The 22191-nt window shown below is 38.4% G+C and overlaps 1 protein-coding gene across 4 annotated transcripts in view; it reads left to right on the top strand.

The window, feature by feature from the left end:
- The window catches only part of shf (Src homology 2 domain containing F), a 130608-nt gene that overhangs the window by 75074 nt on the left and 33343 nt on the right, over nt 1–22191 (top strand). For 2 of the 4 annotated variants that reach the window (XM_087793154.1, XM_087793156.1), the window contains exons 3-4: nt 15694–15912; nt 16324–16416. In XM_087793154.1, coding sequence (XP_087649280.1) covers nt 15694–15912; nt 16324–16416 — 312 coding nt within the window. The remainder of the gene's footprint in view (nt 1–15693; nt 15913–16323; nt 16417–22191) is intronic. The other 2 variants (XM_087793155.1, XM_087793157.1) reach the window with 1 other exon arrangement.

A 22191-nucleotide genomic window follows, 5' to 3' on the forward strand; every position in this document is an offset into this window, starting at 1 on the left:
AATATAAATATTTGTGAAAATATGTTTGTTACAAATTAATACTACAGACATTTTTAAAGGGCCTTTAAGATAAATTAAATACAATTATAACATTTAATCAATAAACAGTTGAGTATTTATAAGAAATAAACTATTTTTTTATCATGATATATAGTATAAATATTTTAGAAAATATATTTGTTACAAATGACTACTACAGACATTTTTAAAGGGCCTTTAAGATAAATCAAATAAAATAATAACATTTAATCAATAAACAGTTAAGTATTTATAAGACATATACTATTTATTTATCATGTTATACTATACATATTTGTGAATATGTATTTCAAATTACTACAGACATTTTTAAAGGGTATAATCGTAACATTAAATCAATAAAAAAATGAATATTTATAAGACATATTATACTATTTAGTTATAATGTAGTACTATAAATTATTTTGAAAATATATTTGTTATAAACTACTACTTAAGACATTTTTAAAGGGCCTTTAAGATAAATCAAATAGAATTATAACAATTAATCAATAAACAGTTTAATAAGAAATATACTATTTATTTATCATGTTATACTATACATATTTGTGAACATATACTTAATTACTACAGACACTTTAAGGGCATTGAAGATAAATCAAATAAAATGATAACATTTAAACAATAAACTGTTGGATATTTATAAGAAATATTATAGTATTCGTGTAAAATCTGATACGCAAGAATGTAAACATAGAAACGATTGAAAAACATGCAGAAAAATAAATGTTTAAACAAAACAATTGTGTAGTAATAAATAAATATAATAATAATAATGCAGTTTTGAATAGATAAACATAGTTTGAAAAATACAAGATTAAATTAAATAAAGCACAAAAACGACAACATGGTTTATAAAAGCTCGTCGGACAAATATGTCGTTTGCTCGCTCGAGACACTTTTCTCTCTCATGAGATTGATTTGTCACAAGACGTCACGATCAAACTCTCAGGTGGCGTTTAAATCAATACGTGACAAGGCGGCGGAAGACGATGCATAATTTTTCTACCGCAGAAGCCTTTCCCCTAAATTTCATCAGCGTCTTCGGGAACGTTAATCAGAACGCGTTAAAATTCATGAAGTGTCGACAAAGAAAAACAAGAGCATAGATTCGTCGACTGGAGTTTTTAATGGTGTTTTTGCTAGTAAATGAATTGAATCCGTTCCGAAAAACAATTTTTTTATTGCTTAGTTACATTCATGCAGAAAGAGCTGAGCCAAGAGACAAAGCTCTCCCTTGACGGATGGATGTTCTTCAATCTTTCTGTCGGATCTAAAAAAGATATATTTTCTTTCCTTGATGTCTGGAATCTGTCTTAGAGATAGAAGTTTACCCAAGAGTAGCTGGTCGAGGGTACCTTTCCAAGGGTGGAGGCCCCAGGGCAGACCCGGGGAATTGATGGAGAGATGAAAAAGAATACCCTCCATCTGGAGCGAGGGAAGGAAAAAAAATAAAATTAATGTATGGATAGATTGACTTGGAAAATGTCATCTTAAACTATTATTAAATAAATAAATAACATTTTTATATAAGGTTTTCCAAAGAAATCTACACAAATGGATGATGATTTGTCGATGAATCAAAAACCTCTGAAAATATTCAACAATTTCTTCTTGTTCTTCAGCTTTTGACATTAAAATGAATACATAATAGTCACTTGTGATGATATTAAACCAGTAAATAGGAGCTCGGTTCAGGTTCCGAGTGGCGGCGAGTGTGTCAGCGACTGGTTTATCCGAGGTCGACGGCACTGCGAGGCGACTTTACTCCCATAGATCCTGGGATTATTGCTCATTAGCAGAGTTCAGGTGCTGACTCAGCAGCGTGAAGAAACCGTTGGCTGTTACATAAAGATTCTTAAACCCTTGTTCTTTAGCTCGTCGCTCAGAAACATAACTCAAATGTGAGTGGATGATTAGGAAAATGATTGAGATTTTGTTAGAATGATTTAGAAGTGATACTATTTTCATGTGGTTAAGGATAGTTTTGAAGGATTCATCGTTCACTGCTTTGGCTTCTCACTAAGGATGTGTTCTGGCAAGGATCTGGAGAAATGATACGTATCATGATACCGGGTCAACAATACGATATGTCGTGATAGTGTAGTAACAAGTATATGTGTGTAGTATTGTCGAGTACTTGACTCTGGTGTTGCAGAATTTACAGATATATATGTCCAAACATCAGCTGGAATCACTGTATCCTCTCGTACTCAGTCAGTAAGAGATCCCTATGATTGCTGAGGACAAGAGGATACAGTGGACTCCAGGAGCTTTTAAAGCTGATGTTTGGACATATTTTGGTTTGAAAACAAATGATAGCAGTTATGACTTCACCAGAGTCAAGTACTGTACAATACTACACATATATCCTTGATACTACACTATCACAATACCAGAGTCAAGTACTGGACAATACTACACATATATCCTTGATACTACACTATCACAATACCAGAGTCAAGTACTGGACAATACTACACATATATACTTGTTACTACACTATCACAACACCAGAGTCAAGTACTGGACAATACTACACATATATACTTGTTATTACACTATCACAACACCAGAGTCAAGTACTCGACAATACTACACATATATACTTGTTACTACACTATCACAACACCAGAGTCAAGTACTGGACAATACTACACATATATTTTTGTTACTATACTATCACAATACCAGAGTCAAGTACTGGACAATACTACACATATATCCTTGATACTACACTATCACAATACCAGAGTCAAGTACTGGACAATACTACACATATATTTTTGTTACTACACTATCACAATACCAGAGTCAAGTACTGGACAATACTACACATATATCCTTGTTACTACACTATCACAATACCAGAGTCAAGTACTGGACAATACTACACATATATTTTTGTTACTACACTATCACAATATCAGAGTCAAGTACTGTACAATACTACACATATATCCTTGTTACTACACTATCACAACACCAGAGTCAAGTACTGGACAATACTACACATATATCCTTGTTACTACACTATCACAATACCAGAGTCAAGTACTGGACAATACTACACATATATCCTTGTTACTACACTATCACAACACCAGAGTCAAGTACTGGACAATACTACACATACTGTATATCCTTGTTACTACACTATCACAACACCAGAGTCAAGTACTGTACAATACTACACATATATCCTCGTTACTACACTATCACAATACCAGAGTCAAGTACTGGACAATACTACACATATATCCTCGTTACTACAGTCAACAGTTGTCATCACTACATTGACCTTCGACACCAGATGCTCACGAGACTAAATGGATGTTTTTATGATGAAATCCCGTTGAGATGCAGCAGCTTCTGCTCGCAGGTGTCGATGCAACAGTTGCTTCACGTTCTCAAGAAACACGTCAGCGATTCATCGTCGCTAATGAGACGCAGCCCAGAGCGAGAGAGACGACGACACGAAGCTCGTTTCCTACACATGTCTCCTCCTGCCTTGTTGTGCCGCCGGAGCAGATTATGGGATTATCTCATAATACGCAGAAATGTCAGCGGAAGAAATACTTTCAAAGTTAATGTTTTTTCCGTGTGTAACAGTTTCATCCTTCATGTCTGTGAGTATTTATGGAGGAATGACCTGAATCAATGAAGTTTTTACTCTCACCAAGCAGTTCTGTTGGCCCCTGAGCTGACCTGGCCCCCAAAACTACTGATATCTATTAAGAAATGAATGAAAAATGTTTTATTACACATGTCACAATGTTTAGGAGTTTTTAGCAAATTTTCCAAATGTACACATTTCTATATATAGTAGTTGCAAAGTATGGTATTTATTATTTTTATAAATTGTGAGGGAACCTAAACTGTAAGGCTATGTTTTTGCTCCTGTAGGTTTTGCACTGGGTTGAGGCCCTTTAATTGATACGGCCATGAATGTAGGTTCTTTAAAACTTACATTGACTTTAATCGCTTGAGGTATTTGGACGATTATGTGTGTATTTGCTTTCTTTATTTATCTTTTTGTCAACCGTAGGTACATGTTCAGTCCATCTATGATTATGTATTTAATACTTAGTGTCCTGTTCTGTCCTTTGTTTGAGTCAGTATTTCTTATTTATTCACTTTTTTTCTCAAGTATTTGGTCTATTTATTTTGTGTTTTTCCCTGCTTCATTTTATTTTTTTTGTATGTTTTAATTCACTTTCATATAATTTTTTTCTTATTAAAGGGAAACTAATATCAAACTCCAACTCTCATAAGGATGCAGTAAGTTCCTCATCATGACCACATTTTTAACTTATTACTTATAAAGTTGCTCTGAAATCTGGGCGAACGAGAGGTTACGAGAGTCCATTATGACGTAATAATGGCTTCACTCCTCCTCCAGCCAGCTGTGATCATGCCCTGCTTTGTTTATACAACAAGTCCATTGAATTTGGAGACCAGGATTGATGAGACGCAGTGACAAACCTCCATGTTTGACCAATCACAGCAGAGTGGGCGTGGTTACGGTAAAAAGATTGAATCTCTAGGAAAAACAAGAGTAGCTTTTTGTTAGAGTAATTAAAATTGATAGGACGCACGACGCACAGCAAGAAGGTTGCTGGTTCACTTCCAAGCCAAGCCAAATTGTGACCTTTCTGTGTGGACATAGTATGTTCTCCCTGTGTTGTGTGGGTTTACTCCGGGCACTCCGGTTTCCTCCCACAGTCCAAAAACTTACAGAGGTTGATTGAGAACTTGGAGGAAATTGTCCGTAGGTATGAGTGTGTGTGTGTATGATGTGCCATGCGACAGACTGGCGTCCTGTCCAGGGTGTCCCCTGCCTCTCGCCCAATGAAACAGGGATAGACTCCAGTTTCCCGTGACCCTAAAAGGGATAAAGTTGTGAAAAATGAATAAATAATTGTGTTCTTCTAGTATTTTTTTAATGTAAAAAACAAACATTTGCTTTATTTTACAGTTTTGGTTGAAACAACGAAATAAAAATACAATTATTATTATAAATACGATCAAGTACGATGAACAAAATATCCTGTAGGGTTGAAAAACGAATTTTGTTTGCAAATATTGTTGGAAACAAGGTTAATAAATCCGGCCAATAAAAGGTCCGATACTTCAATGGTTCTGAACTCAGCTTGACCCGGACTCGTCTGACGTTATATCTTAAACATAAGTGCTTTCGCGTCCGTCTCGTGGTTGGCTGTGGCGTGACATCACTTAATACTCGTCACTGTCAGAGCGAAGAAGTCTCCCTCGGAGGGTCCTGGAGGTCCGAGCGGGACGCTGATGGCTCCTGCTTCAGGCCCATCACCATTAATGGGCTGTTGACCCCCATCGGTAGGAGGCCACGGCGCGACTATTCATCACAGCCAAGTCCACGTGTCATTATCCCCCCCGACACACCCCCCCCCACCACCACACGGCGACCACACAGATTATGCATCAAACAGCAGCTTTTCACTCTCGTTTTCATCCTCCCGGTTCTCATTCCGGAACCGATCCCCCTTTCCCCATCATTGTCTCCACGGCGACCTGAACTCCGGCTGCACTCGCTTCTAATCCAGCGCTCGTCTTATCTCGGCTCTGGAACAATAGACACAGATTGAGCTCAGTTTTTTTTTTTTTTTGAAAAGCCGCCGCCTGCAGGAAAACAAAGACGCATCTGTGGATCCTCTGAAGCCACAGTGTGTCGACTCCTGCCTGTTCCTGGAGGAGCAGACGCTTCTGTTGCTTCTGTTTTCTCTCGCGTCGCGTCAACACTGTCGCGCTGACGGCTCACTTCAGAAGCCCTTCTCCACGGGTCTTCTGTGGGTGAGATGTGGACCTTCAGGACCAGGACTGTGGGTGGCGTGGAGGATTGAGGACTTCTGACCTGAGGGACTGTGGTGGAGATTGATTGGAGGAAAAGTCGCAACAAAAAAGCAATTTCTTTTAAAAAAACTTGTGGTAGTTTTGAGACACAAAGAAAGATGAATGTAAGGCAGACCTGAGCAAAGCCTTTTGACTGTATTTATGCGGCCCTTGTAATGTCAAAGTATGATCTTGTATCAATGGTTCTAATGTATTAAGTGCATTTTGTATTTATTATTCATTTACATTTTCACAAAGCACTTATTTACTTTTCCCCTCCTTTTTGTGTGTAATTTTTTGAGTATATATGAATCCATCAAAATATTTTTTTATAAGTTAGTTGAAGAAATTTATTTAAAAAAACTCATATATATATATATACATAAGAATAAAAATGCACATTATTTATCTTAATAAATGTCAGGGCCTAATGACGAATGTCCTTTTCTTTAGGGATTTTTTTTCATCTTTCTTTTTGCTAGACGGCCCCTTACAACATTGACAGAATTTAATGTGGCCCCTTGAAGAATTATAATTGCCCCCCCCCCCTGATGTAAGGAGCTGTGAGGTAGAGCTGTGTGTCGTCTGCGTAGTAGTTTGTTTTAATATATCGCTGAGACCAGGAGATGGAGATGAAGAGAAGGATTCTGGGTAGACAACGCTGATTGTCAGGACTGAGGGACTGTTGACCTCGTTCATTCATTTTCTGCCACTTATTCCCTTACGGAGGTGGCATTTTATCCGGGGCAAAGGGCGAGGGACACCCTGAACAGGACGTGAGTTTGACACACCAAAGATGTACAACCATTGACACACACACACACATCTACGGACAATTTTCCCCGAGTTCTCAATCAACCTCTGTGATCTCGCAGGATCTCGTACTTCCTTTTGCCTCATAGGACGTGCTGCCATCTAGAGGCTGGAGGTCTAATTGCGACAAAAAAATGAACAACCACCATGAATATTTTGTACATTGTACATTTAAAAAAAATGGACAATTTCATTTGAACACAAACTTATAGTGAAAAATAAACCATAACAAAATATACAAATATAAATATTAATTTGAAATAAAACTGTGCCTGTGAAAAAAAAATACCGCAATATTAAAATGTATTGATATTCTGTTACATCCTTTCTTTTTTTTCACAAATATGGAAAACTTTTTTAAACACAAATTTACCCACTGAGCATAAAAGCATGAGGAGTTTTTGAGAAGGTGTGTCTGTGTAGTTATTTCAGTTGTGATGGGTTAGTGATCTGTCCAGGGTTTCACCCGCCTCTATCCCCGAGACACTGGGACAGACTCTGGCTGTCGCCACTTATTTGTGACAATAAGCAGCAGGAAGTGAGTGAACGACCTACAGATGTTTCTTTTTATTGATCATTTTGGTGAAGATTTAATTGATGCGGGCGACTGCTACTGACACACACACACACACATCTGTTTACCAGCTACACACACATGTCTTCTCTTTGTTTGCTTCTATTTTGGTTTGCTTTGTATCTGAGGTTGACAGGAATCTATTCCGAACTCATTCATCTTCCAGTAATAAGCTTCTCGGTCGTAACGAGGTCTCATTACTCCCTCGATCAATACTGCCATCTTTGGACGGACTTTCATAGAAGTATTGCTGGAATGTCTTGGGAAGATGGAATTAAAATCACAGTGAATCGTCCGTCTTATCGTAAATGCTTCAAGGATAACAGGCAACGCAATCTCACGTGCACTTAGAAAGTCGCATGTTGTATGAAATCAGCTAAATTGTTTTATTTGGAAACTTTACACTGATTTGTCTCATGTGTTTCATCTTAGAACACCTATTTATCATTTAAAAGAAAATGTTTGAGTGTAGTTCATTCAGAGTTAACAGTTCAATAAAGTGTGTTGTAAAAGGCACTTTACAAATAAAGTTTCCTTACTTTAGATTTAATTTAGATTTTTTTAGTCCAAAAATGAACATGCCGATATTTTTGTTATGTTTTTTTGTCGCAGTTACATTCTAGATGGCAGCTGTTAAAGGAGCAATGACTGAGGACGAGAGGATACAGTGACTCCAGCAGTTTTTTAAAGCTGACGTTTGGACATATTTTGGTTTGAAAACAAATGAAAGCAGTTACGACTTCGTCAAGAGTCATGTGGTCTGTAAATACTACAACACCAGAGTCAAGTACTCGACAATACTACAAATATATACTTATTACTACAGTATCAATATATATCACTATATACCGTATTCTATCAACTCTTTCGTGATACCTATCACATTGCCCGATTCTTGCCAATACGCAACCCTGTGTGCACTCATAGTTGGCTATAAAAGAATGGATAAATTCATTCAGCTGCAACTATGGGTTCACTGAGAGGGAGTGAGATGCCAAGAGAGCAGTGATGAAAGTTGTTGAAATGTATTTGATTTTTTTAGAAGGCTGGTATTTCCTTACAACTGAAAATATGATTTGTCTTTCAGCTTTTTTATTTATGTTATTTGTTTTGTCACAGATTTGTCACAGCATCCTCAGGTTATTGTCATCAGTTTCCCTTTCTCCTTTTATTTATAATTTCTTCCCTGTTTGTCTTCCAACTCCCTCTTGGGTTCGAATTCCCAAAATATATTTGCTTCCAAAACTACCACCTTTTGTCTCTCTCATTATTTCATGACTCCCACTCTTCCATTCTCTTTGAGACTTTGTCTGACTTAATCGAGTCGTTTCCCACCTCCTTTGTTCCTCTCATCTCTGAAGACTCTCTCCTCGCCTCAGGAACGATAAATCCACCTTTTCTTCGGCTCGTCGGAGGAAAGACGACGAGGTGCAGAGTTACAGTGGCTCATGAATACCGAACCCATTGGATCGTGCTGTCAATACGAAGTTGAAGACCTTTGAGCTAAACATCTGCGGTACCTGGTCCGGATCTGGGACACGGTCCCGGGTGACTCAGGGCTTCGTACTTATCTCCCAGGCCACCCACCGGGTATCGTGTGTCGGCCGGACTGACAAGCGAAGGTGTTCGCTTCTTGACCCGTGACGCCGGGTCTGCCGAGTGTCATTACGCCCGGTGATCCGTACGAACGCCGTCGCTCGCCCTCCTCTCTCCTCCGTCGCTCGCCCTCCTCTCTCCTCCGCCGCCAACAACTGTTCCTCGCACACATCCGTCAGAAGACAAACACAAAAGCAAAGGCTGTCAAGAGTCGCGCCGCATTATGCGCCGAATTTGATTTAATTGTCTCCGAGGCTTCGGGAGGAACAAAAGCGGTTCAGACAAAAGCTTGTCTCGAGATGGCTTTCAATTAACAAGCTCTGACATCCAGAAGTGGAAAAAAAACAAAACATGGTTTTGGTTCACATTCACCCACGAGCTGTGTCGCATCGAAATGATTGTTTAAATAAAAAATAAGAAGCTACTTGGCGTATAATGGAGACTACTCTACTCTACTACTCACACAACAAGATATTGATTAACCTCTAAAAAGCACTATATAAATATAAATTACTTACTTACTTACTCTGTGTTCTTTCCACATCTGTGTGTCTATAAAGACGCTGTCGTCTATAAACACTGTCATCAGTGAACAGATAAGTAAACGAAGCACATATGCTCCTCCCATGATGCAACACTGATAGTTTCAGGGACTCATTCATTCCTCGTGTTATTAGACTTAATAACTTTCGGGGAGTTTCGGGGCAGGAGTGAAGAGAAGTTTGGTTGATGTTATCCTGTTTACTTCCTCTTAGGTCTTTGTGGTATTTCCTTTGATCTATGCTCTCTCTATTTGCACTTTGTTCTTTTCATTTGATCTTTGTTCTTGTTCCTGTACCTTCTGCACTGGAAACCTAATTTCCCGCAGGAGATCTCCAGAGGGATTAATAAAGTCTAATCCAATCTTCAATAAAGAGAACATGTACGATAAGAAAGTACAAACTCAACATATCAAGGACCTTAAACTTGGATTGTACCTGCAACCATCTTGCTCTAAGGCTACAACCGTAGCCTCAATGAAAAAGTTTTAAGACTACTATGGACCACACATATTCCCCTTATTTAGTCACATGCTCTCTTGTCGGCCATTTTATCAATTATTAGGTGATGCCTTTGTGAGTTTCACCAGTTGATGTTAAATTAAGTTGAAAATGTGCATTTAAAAAAAAAATGTATTGCATCAATTCTGCGTTTCATAGATGTACCCCATTATTGAATTCTACTTTTGTTGCAAATGTTTGGACATATTTTGGTTTCACAACAAATGAAAGCAGTTACGACTTCATCAAGAGTCATGTGGTCTGTAAATACTACAACACCAGAGACAAGTACTCAAAACAATGTAAACTCATTGCTGGATATGATTGTAAAACTTCAAATAAAAGTAAAGTATCCACGACAAAGTAGAAAAAAGGGTACATCTTTTCTAAGGTTATTACAACTTTTACTTGCTATTTTTATATACAACATTTACACAATATAGACAAAACATTTAAATAACAATGGCCGTAACAGGTATTTTTCTCTTGATATAATACATTTTTAAGGGCACAATTCGTGCACTCATTCTGTTCAGAGAAGCAGAATGAGTGCATGAATGCTCCTACCCAGGTGCAAAACAAATAGACTCAGGGACTCATTCATTCCTCGGGCTATTAAATTGTTAAATTCTGAGTTCGGGGGCAGGAGTGGAGTGAAAGTATCTGGATGTTCTGTTCTATGTTAGTCTTTGTATCCTTTGTCTTTGTTGTTTTTCTTTGACCTATGTTCTTTGTCTTTATCTTTAGACTTAGATTGTGTCATCTTGTTCTTCCTCTTTTTGTTCTTCTTCTTATTTTATATTTTATGTATTATTTTTTATTTTTTATTTTATTGTTTATGAAAAATTGCTGGCTATTGGTAAAAAAAACAATTTCCCGAAGGAGACCACCTGAGGGATCAATGAAGTTTTACCTTACCTTACCTTAACTTACAACATGTTTAGAAATAGGATAAAGGAAAATAAGCAAAATTAACATTGAAGTGAGCAGTCGTGAGGTACACCTGTGTGTCATCTGCATAGTAGTTGATTTTTTTCTTAGGCTAGGAGGGTAAAATATAATGTAAGACGGAAAAATGGTATGTGCGTTTTGAGATATTTCTACAACATCAGTTTGTAGTTCTATTTCTGATCTCAAAAAAAGGCCACATCAATTCAGTCAAACAGCCTCAGGGCAACTGATGGACTGGTGAACTTTCATGAAGCAGTTCCCTTCTCTTTTTATTTTGGAATGAATCACTACACACCACTGTCCCGCGGTCTGCAGGTGTCGGAAAATAGAACAGGTGATGTTTAGGGTCACGGCACTTCTGGGACGCTTCGAAAATTGGTTGCTACGAAGCCAGACGAGATCTGTAGCAAAACACATTCAGGATTACCAGTTCCCCACCGTGCTTCCCTAATTATTATCAATTATCAATTTGTCAAACAACAACTGTATTTAATAAAGTTCTCATTTGACTCCATTTCTGCTCCGGCTGATAATCATCGAGCCGATAATCTGAATGCATGTTGGAGATTTACTCGACGCACCAGTCGGAGGCAGCAGAGCAAACCCGGCTCTGGCAGCAGGTCTAAAAGTCAATCACATTTAATCCTTCAGTGCAGCTCTTGAGAGACCCCCTCAATCAAACCCAGATAGTCATTGTGCCCCTCGCAAGTGCTTTTCCCCGACGCTCCGGGGCTCGCTGAAAGGGCACTTCGTCAACCCTGGAGACGGCTTACTTTGTTTTCTTTTACATGTTCCGAGATTTAGTCCGGGCCATAAAAGCACCGTCGGGCCGCTTGCTTACTACTTCCTTGCAAATGTAATCAGCAAGTTGATGGCGGACGAGGAGGAAGGAGACCCGGCTGGACACTCACGGGCCGAGGCTGCCAGGACGGTTTCACTTAATGTTTCTTGATTCTGTCCAGAGCTCGCTCGCCTGCCGCTACACCGCGAGGGTATCAGGCCCAGAGGGCTCCTCGAGTATTGAGCGGAACAGGAGCCGTCTAGATTTTAGAGCAGAGAATATATTCGTCTTTTCTGCTCTCTAGGTTTAGTGTCCTGGGCTGCTGAGTGGAGGATGATTGCACTCGTTCCTTCACCTGAAGACAGGATTTAGATTTTTCTCTCTTGAGTTTTGCACAATACAATCATCAGCAGTTATTGGGAACTATTTTGATTGATTTCTAATTCATTCATTCATTGTCTACCGCTTTATCACTTGTCGGGGTCACGCGGAGATTGGAGCCTATCCCAGTAACATAGGGCGAGAGGCAGGGCACACAAAGAAAGACAACCATCACACACACACTCATAATTGCCTTCTTTAATTTCACGTATATCATCTGGTACCTTTTTTAGCATTTGAAATACTATTAAAAGCAGATTAAGCGAACAGCAGGTGGCAAAGGTTTTCCTGCATAACGCACTGCACGCAAGAGCAAGAGCAGCTCCTTCTGTACCACAGAGAGTGATGGAACTTCAAATTATTTGTGGATCCAGATGGTATTACATGACTCCACCAGTGCTTAGTGGTCTGTTACTTGTCTCGTCGTCATCAAAGTTTGTTTTCTGATCGTTGGTTTTTGGCTACAACAGACGGAAAAACACAGTCAAAAGCAAACCACACACAACTGGTTTGATATTGATGGTGTTTAATTTGTAATAAATATGTTTCATGCTTGATTATTCAAGTGACAAAACAAGAGACGGATTATAGGATTTGTTTAATGAAGAAGGACAAATGGAGATGAATAAGACAAATAAAGCCTTAAAGAGAAAAACACACAAAAAGCAAGAATCAAAATCATACTTTGTATATGCTGAATATTTATGTTTTTGGCTCGCGACTTACACTTCTTTAGGATTTAGTTCGACAAACCGGATAATACAATTACTAACTTAAAATGGAAAAGTGAACATATACATAAGATTATTCGGAATTTATGGTGAGAAAAATATAAAATTCAGATTGTACTGTAAGTCATATTTTTTTTATTTTAACAGTTTAAATATCATGAAAGTGACTCAATGAATGCCTGTAATAGCAAATATATGTTATAAAAGTATTATTTTGTGGTATCATAGAGGGAGTTGACTCTGAATAATTGATAACTGTCTGAATAAGAAAATGTTTAGCCCATAATTTGTTGTTGGATTAAAGATGAATAAATGAAAATAAACTGTCATTGTCAACTTGAACAGAAAACTTGAATGATAACAATCAAACACATGATGATAATTGTTGGTGACATTTTCCTGTAAAATCCTTTTAAAGTTTTTTAAATAAATGACATCTTTCAAAACCCCAAAAAGTGATTGACGGCTCCAAAAGTACTGTAGAAGGAGAAGGTATGAGGAGAGAGAAGGAGCAGCATCTGGACAGGAAGCCGAGCATCCGGCTCAGGGAGTAACCGGGCACATCAAGGGAAGGGTGTGGTGCTCGACCCCCGACCTCAAGCCGAGGGAAGAGGTGAAACGAAAAGCTTCCGCTTCTGTGTTTCAACACGCCGGTCCACTCCGACGCCAATCACTGTTATTTGCCTCGGCGGACTCGCACCCGCCCTGATGACTCGACAGGAGTTGAGTGACAGCGGGGGGTGATTTGTAGACAGGGATGAAATCCTAGACACCCTTTAAACATCCAGTTTAGTACATTTTTATTTTTTAATTTGTCTTTTTTTTTTAACTATTTCAGCCGTTCAGCTCAGGAGTAGCTTTCCAAAAAAAGCTCATGTTAAAGTGCGTCTTCTGCCGCAGGATTTCAGGAGCGTGGAAGCCTCTCGCCTCACCTTCTGGATTGCCGCAACCCCTGGCTAACTCCATTAGCCTCCATGCATTGCTCATTTCTCTCCTGCAGGAGCTCCCCCGAGGCTAAGAGGCAATTATGCAGCAGCGCAGTCGTAATATTTCATTCTCCTCGCATTACTCCGGAGCGATGTCGGCCTCTAAACAGCATCGTGTGGCTGGAGAGAGAAGACACTGTGAAGTTACTATAGCATGTGCTGGATTGAACCATCAGTGATTTGGTCCATTATTCTATATTTTGTGAAGCAATGCAAGATGTTTGCTGTAGTTCCTCATGAGGTGCAAGATCTTTGTTTAACGCTGAATTTATTTATGGTTTTACCAACCGGTTGGGTTGCCATAGTAATGGCGTCACATCCTGAAGTTATGGCTGGGTTTTTGAAAAGCTTTTTAATGAAGATGAAACTGTGAAGACATTTCTACTAAACATGAAACGTTAACGAACAAATAAAACCAGATGAATTGTCATCTGTGAGGTTTATAAATGCTTTAGATATTTCTGCTATTGAAATAAATCACATGGACAGTGGAATACAGTTCAGCCAATCAGCGTCGTCGTCAATGTTGCTCGTGAAGATTATTATGGCTGAAAATCAGAATCACTGATTCGAATGTTTTGATTTTCAAAAAAAAAATCTGTATTGCATACTTAAGATAAGAAATAAAAGTAGTAACCTAAAGATATCGACCATCACAAAACCAGGAAGTGGTAAAAGGACGATGAAATCATCACAATTTACATTTTTTATTGGGAAAATAAATGTTTCACTTGTGGTAGAAACACCATCATTCATACAAATTAGTTTTAGCGTGAAAAAGCTTTCCTTAATCCCTAATTCCAAGGAAAACCACAACTTCATTGCAAACTTTTCATCAACCCTGGGTAGAAACACTAGTATCTCAAAAGTTTAGCTACTAAATGAGTCACTTTCTGTCTTATTTATCTTTTATTTCATTCTGAAGTATTGATTCTTTATCTTTTTTTCATTCTATGTTTTCTTAGCTTGACGGACGTGGATCCTGTTTATTTGCCATGAGAAATGAAAGCAGGGGAGATGCTAACTGAGCAACTTGCTGCTTACATTGCTTTTCTTTTGCAGAGATGACTTAACATAGTAGTAGTAGTAGTAGTAGTAGTGGTAGTGGTAGTAGTAATACAAATTTTATTACAAATGTCCACAAAAGGTGTGTGTATTGGCAAGAATCTGGTGGTAAAATAGATATCACAATATCTTCTAGTCACAAGTATATTTGTATTGTATTGTCCAGTACTTGACTCTTGTGTTGTGATAGTGTAGTAACACGTATATATGTGTAGTATTGTCCAGTACTTGACTCTTGTGTTGTGATAGTGTAGTAACACGTATATATGTGTAGTATTGTCCAGTACTTGACTCTTGTGTTGTGATAGTGTAGTAACAAGTATATATGTGTAGTATTGTCCAGTACTTGACTCTTGTGTTGTGATAGTGTAGTAACAAGTATACATGTGTAGTATTGTTCAGTACTTGACTCTGATGTAGTATTTAGAGACCACATGACTCTTGACGAAGTCGTAACTGCTTTCATTTGTTTTCAAACCAAAATATGTCCAAACATCTGCTTTAAAAGCTGCTGGAGTCACTGTATCCTCTCGTCCTCAGTCATCGCTGAGATCTCTTACATTCAGCTGTGGAGGACGTAATGACTGCCATCTAGCGGCCACCTTGCAACATAAAAATGAACAAACTATCAATATTTTCTACACACTTTATATTCAACATCTCTTACTTATCTTCTAGTATAAACTATCATTTATCTCCAGTTTGTTCTGTCAATTAATGAACAAAGAAACATCTTGAAACGACAAAAACTGACACTGTTAGCATCACTGATGTGTAGCTGGGGCCGAAATAAAAATGATTCTGATCCAAAACAAAAGCTGCTTTTAATATCTCTACGTTCGTAACCCTAAGTCTTTCCTCTCCACAGAAATCCGGTCCGGCGGTCGGGGGTCCAAGGACAGCTCGCTGAGGCAGCTGCCTCTGTACGACACCCCGTACGAGCCCACGGAGAACGGCGGCGACGCCGACCCGGAGCGCCAGCGCTGCCCCCGGGAGAGCCGGCTGCCCCAGGACGACGAGCGACCCCCCGAGGAGTACGACCAGCCCTGGGAGTGGAAGAAGGAGAGGATCTCCAAAGCCTTCGCAGGTACGAGTCCCGCATTAGAGTGGCTCCGCGGAGACTAGATCTGCCTTCGCATTCTGCCGGGAGCTCTGAAGCAAGGCACACTTGCGGTTCGGGGGTTTTTAACGCCTTTAACATCTGCTCGACTAACACTTGTCTTTTCCCAGCACTAACAACTGTTTCTCTAGCCGGACGGTTTCTCTCTTTTTTTCCCGCCGATACGTGCCTGCTCAAGCTTACACTTTGCTACCAGCAGGGGGCGGTGCATGTTGATAGTGGAGCTTCGGCATGGCTAACACGGCCATAACATCGAACGGGGCTGTTCCTGGATAGATAGCGACTCTGCCAATCTCTAGAGAATAACCATGATGATCATTTGGTGGCCCCCAATTTTTTCTTTATGCTGTTTTTTCTTTTTGTTTTATCCTCGAACAGCTCTTCTTTGTTATGACTGCATTAGCTACGAGGGCTCAGTAAGTGGAACAGTTCCCCACAGGAGGACGGACTGCACCTCTAAATCCCACACAGGTACCACCAGGCGGGGCTGGGGAGTTTTTTGTTTTATGTTTTTTTTTCTTCTGAACTGTCATGTGAATCTTTTTCCTCATCCAGGCTGTTATGGATGTTATCGAACGCCTTGTGTCGCGTTTACGATCATAAACCACAAATGTAAATGTAATTATCAAACTGAAGCGCCAGTGTGTATTAAACTGCAAATACATTAGTTATGCTTATGAGTTTAACAATGAATACAAATAAAATACCATGAAAAGATCTATGCTTTAGGACTTTTCACCAAATACGTGTAAAAATATTTATAATTTTTCAAAAATGAATTGCTCAGAAAAGAGGATAAACTGTATTTTCAGTGTTTTAGATTCTAAAAAACAAACATAATTGGTCCAATTACCTTATATCAATACTTTAATTTGTGTTGATCCCTATTTCAATACAGGAACAAAAAAAAAAAGATGTGCATTTAGGAAAATTCCATTTTATTTGGGGCCACTTTCAATATTGTGACTTGAAAAAACTTAATATGAACATTTTTAAAAAGTAAATGATGCCATTCATTTGAATATACAATTTTAAATAGAAGCTAAAATCTTGTTTTATCTTATCTTGTTTTAAATACATTTTTATTAAATAAATAAAATACTCTCAATATATATATATATGCAAAAATTCTTCAGAACCATGGGAACAAATGGGCTGATGAAGCTTCTTGAAACAGTGTTGTTTACCTAAAGGTCAGTAGGTGGCGCTCTCAGACCAAAAATTACATTTGATTTCAATGAAAAAGCTGTTCAGAGCAATATAGTATAGAGCAGAGAGTGACATTGAGTTTCATGAAGCTTCACCAGCACAATTTTAACTATGGAAAAAAAACCTTTAATATGACGAATAATAACTTTTTAAAAACACTTTTTATCATTATTTAAGAGACAAGAAGATGAAATATCTACGTAAAAGAGAGCGGAGCTGTCGAAAACAGTTCTATATCATTAGTTTAATTGTTGCTCTCTTAAAAAAGTCACTTAAATACAGAGAAAAGACTGAATATGGAACATCATAATTGTTGTTGTGTCAACTAGTATTGATTTAAAAGTTTGCTTGTGCATGAATTTGACTGTAAAATATGGCAGAAAGAAACAAACCTGGACCTATTTCAGTTTGAAAATAGATTCTACATTTCTATTTATTTGAAACGTAAATCATCCAACATGACTTTTCTACCTTTAATTTCCCAAAGGAATTTTCCTGAGGGATCAATAAAGTTATATCTGCCTTTACTCTGATGGAAAGTTCAGTTTATTTCAAACAAACAAGCGTCTCAACGGTTTATTGATTCAACAAAGATGGAGAAATATTTCAACAATCCTCTTTTGTGTTACTTTTAAAACAACAATGTTGATTTTGCGTGCAATTATGACAGATAGAGACGTTTCTATAGTAACTGTCTAAACATTTATAATTGTGATCCATCAAGCGTTGATCCATACCTCCATTCATGCTGCGTTCGCTGTCATTCAAACACACAAAGTTTCTTCTTTTCCGTCTTCAAATCTTCCTCCACTTTCCCTCTTCCTGCAGTGATTATCGAAGAGATGTCGCATTAATCCCGTCGTCTCTCTCTCTCTCTCTCTCTCCCTCATTATGTTTCCGTCAAGCTGCGCCGAGAGGACTTTGTTTAGGTCACTATTTACTAACACATCCATCACTCAACTCCGGCGCCGCCGACACTGTCCTTTGTTTAACGATGACTAATTTAATTTCCAATGCGTGTCGTCGGCGTTGACAAGGACCACGGCAGTGAGGAGAGGCTTTAAATCGACTTTCAAAGTGGCCGCGATTCGTCACTCGTTCCCCGCCATGTTTTATTCAGGGAGGGATGATGGCGGACCATTTTTTGGGGAGAGGGAATAAAAAAAGGAGAGTAATAAGACAGACGTCGGCAGGTTTGCTAGCAGACTCCAGACATCAATGGGCTTAGAGTGTCGCTGCCGACGCTCAGATCTGCAGCTTAGCGCCGAGTTTCAGGAAAAGTCTCGTCCCAACACGGCGTCTACGCTTCATTCTCGGTAATGTGGCGTTTTTAAAAAACATGCACGTACGTTCGAAATACTCTGTATATTCTACGGAAAAATCGCAACAAAACTTCACAGGAGAATGAAGCACGTGGGGCTTCGCGATGCTTCGATTCAACAATGAGTTAATAATGATAGAATAAAAGATCTTACAATACTGTGAGTGAAGGCGGCTTCATGAGGCTTCATGAAGCTTTGAGTCGATAATGGATTATTGAATTTTTCGGACGAAAACAAGACAAAATATGATTTGATACTGTCGGCTGATGCAGTGAAGAAAAAGGTGAGGCTTCATGATGCTTCGAGTCTATGATGAGTTAATGAATCAGATGAAAAAGAGACAAAAAATGACAGAAACTGTAGAATGACCCGGAATAAGTGAGGCTTCATGAAGCTTCGAGCATATGATGAGTAAATGAATCAGATGAGAATAAGACAAAAATATCATTTGATACTGTCGGCTGATGCAGTGAAGAAAGAAGTGAGGCTTCATGAGGCTTCGAGCATATGATGAGGTGATGAATCAGATGAAAAAAAGACATAAATATGACAGAAACTGTAGGATGACCCGGAATAAGTGAGGCTTCATGAAGCTTTGAGTCAGTCAGATAATAGTCAGACAAAAATATAATATGATAACGTAGACTGACACAGGACACACTGCAGAAGAAAGTGAGGCTTCATGAAGCTTCGAATCTACAACTAGTTCATCAGATGAGAATCACATGAAAATAAGACAAAATATGATACGATACTGAAGGTTGACTCAGTCGAGATAGAAGTGAAGCTTCACGAGGCTTTGTGGCTTTATATTAAGAAGTCATTAAAATTGTGGACAAGAATAAGAAAATAAAGATCTAAGTAAGTGTAAAAAAAAGGTATTTAGTATAAAATGTATTTTTTTTAAATACAGACAGTAGAGATAATATAACCCTGGGAAAATAGCAAAGGTCATACTGTGTGAAAAATAAGTATTTCTATAGATTGTGTAGTGTTTTTTGTTTTGTGTAGGTTTTGGGTTCATTTTCAGTTATGTGGAGTTAGTTTGCTTTTCCTGTGTTTGTATGGGTTTACTCCAATATCCTCCCACAGTCCAAAAAAACCCACTCCAGAGCTTGAGAATCGGCAGTTTTGGTCATTTTTTGTTCTTAATTACTTCACCTTTTACCATTAAATCTTGGTTGGAGGTCATGAAAAGGTCATTAGAGTCGACAGATGTCATGAGAAAACAACTGAGGGAATATTTAAATAGCAGAAAAAAAAGGTTAAATATTATTGTTATGGTCAAGATGGCCATTTTTTCTCTTTATTTGCATTCGTTATCTTAAAGTTCTTAAGATGTTCTCTGTTCAGTGATGATGAAACTATCAAGCAGAAGTCAGTAAAAAAAACCAAGAGATATTTTCTACTTTAACTGCTTCTGCTGTTTTCGTACATTTCCCAGAAAGCAATTCTCCTCAGAATGTAGTTAGTGAAGCGCTTCATGACGTGTAATATCAGTGACTAACGGTCGTATTAACCACTTCTGGTGAGACGTTTATGGACCCTCCCTCCTGGTTTATATATTCCCACAATAACGCCGGCAATTAAAAAGTCGGGCGAACATGAAATACAAACGCGTCGGTGTCAGAAAGTGAGCTGTTCGTAAAAGCTCCTGACAGGGTTTTAAAGGGCAGGTAAATGCTCTTGTTAGGGGCTTTTTTTCGGGCTGATCCCTCAGCGCTCGCCCACGTCTGTCGGGCTCTGATGGTGATGGATGAGGCGAGGAGTCGGCCAAGAAACATTCTGTCGTTTCGGATTTGAACACGGGTGCTATACGTGTTTGATGTCAGAGCACTTTCCAGCGGAGAAAAACAGTAACAATGAGGTGAATAGTGGAGAGAAAATGTGATTTACGTGTCACGTTTTAATATTTAAAACATGTTTAAACTCAAGGAGCCTATAGATCAGTGATTCCCAACCAGTGTTTCACGGCACATACTGAGAGTGTGCAGTGAAAAATGGTCATTTTTCCCTGTGATTTCAACTCTGAGAGCTTATTTTCACGCCATAGATTCCAATCATATCAAATATGTTTTTGTCTGCCACGGATGCAGGACCGACTGAGAGCCGCTTCCAAAGTTTGGTGTCGGTGTAAACTGATGAGTTAGTGCTAGTGATGTGTTGATGAAGCTTCATGAAACGGTGTCATGTTGTTCAGAGGTCAGTAGGTGGCGCCATCAGTTTAAAAATAATGTTACATTAGAACAGTTGTTCAAAACAAAGGTAAATAGTGCAGAGACGCCATCTAGTGGACTCTGAAGATAATGACACTGTTTCATGAAGCTTCATCAACCATCACTAGTTAGAGCACGTCGATTACAAAGAAACTTAAGCGAACTTTCCCTTAAGTCAGACCTAGGCAAAGTGCGGCCCTCGTAATGTCAAAGTATGATCATGTATAAATGGTTCTAATGCATTTACAAATGTTTTTTGTATTTATTATTCATTTACATTTCAACAAAACACTTTTTTACTTTTTCTGTGTCATTTTTCGAGAATATATTAATCCCTCAAAACATTTTTTATAAGTTAGTTGAAAAATCATATATACAAGAATAAAATTGTAGCTTATTTAGCTTAATAAATGTCACGGCCTAATGACGAATGTCAATGCTTCATGAAACAGTGTCATTATGCTCAGAGTCCACTAGATGGCGTCTCTGCATCATTTTCCTTTGTTTTAAACAACTGTTCTAATGAAACATCATTTTTAAACTGATGGCGCCACCTACTGACCTCTGAACAACATGACACTGTTTCATGAAGCTTCATCAACACATCACTAATAAATATATATCTATAACACAGCATCAAAATCAGACGTGGAATTTAAGAAAAAAGATTAAAAACATTGTAGTATTTTAGTTGATTTTACTTTTCTCAGCGTGTAATGAAATGGAAATAAATGAACACACTCTCAACATAATCAGCGTAAACAAAGCATCATAAATTTCAATGTAAATAAATCCAGTGTAAAAAATATTTGTGGATCGATTACTTCTCTTGGGATGTTTACACTAAATTTATTTTACACTGAATTTATTTAAAACAGATTTAATTTAATTCAAACATTTAATAGTTTACAATGGATTCTTTACATTGAATTATTTAACACGTTGAATTTTACACTGAATGTTTTCATGCATTGGAAAAAAAAAGGGCTGCAATAAAATAATGTTAGAATTAATGTTTTCTGTAAACAATTTATATTTTGATGCTGTAAACGTTCAGTGTCAGGAAATATAATTCCATAGTAATGACCAACGTTCCATATTTCTCTTGTATTCATTAAACCGACTCTTGTGAGCCGAGGAGTCGAAGCCTCTCCAAGTCTCTGCTCCCCGAGGTCTGGACGAATGTTTTTTTAATGAATCTTCACAGACCTGATGACACAGAAATCTGAGGCTAAATCCCCAAATAAATAATTGATCGCGGCTCCTTTGTCGGCAGGAAAGGTTCTGAGAACTGTCACTTTCTGCTGCTCCGCCTCGCAGACCCGCCTGATGACCTTCCTGACAGTCTTTCATGAGTCCGGCTCGTGACCCGCGTCCGTCAGAGAAGGTTTCGCTCTTATCTGGACTCGCACACTCGCCTCATGACAGGAACGTAAACCTTCTCTGTTCAATCCAACCTGAAGCTTTGAACCTGTCCAGGAAAATCCTGATTAACTCAT

Source organism: Callionymus lyra, chromosome 6 (genome assembly GCF_982586985.1).
Source record: "Callionymus lyra chromosome 6, fCalLyr1.hap1.1, whole genome shotgun sequence".
NCBI lineage: Eukaryota > Metazoa > Chordata > Actinopteri > Syngnathiformes > Callionymidae > Callionymus > Callionymus lyra.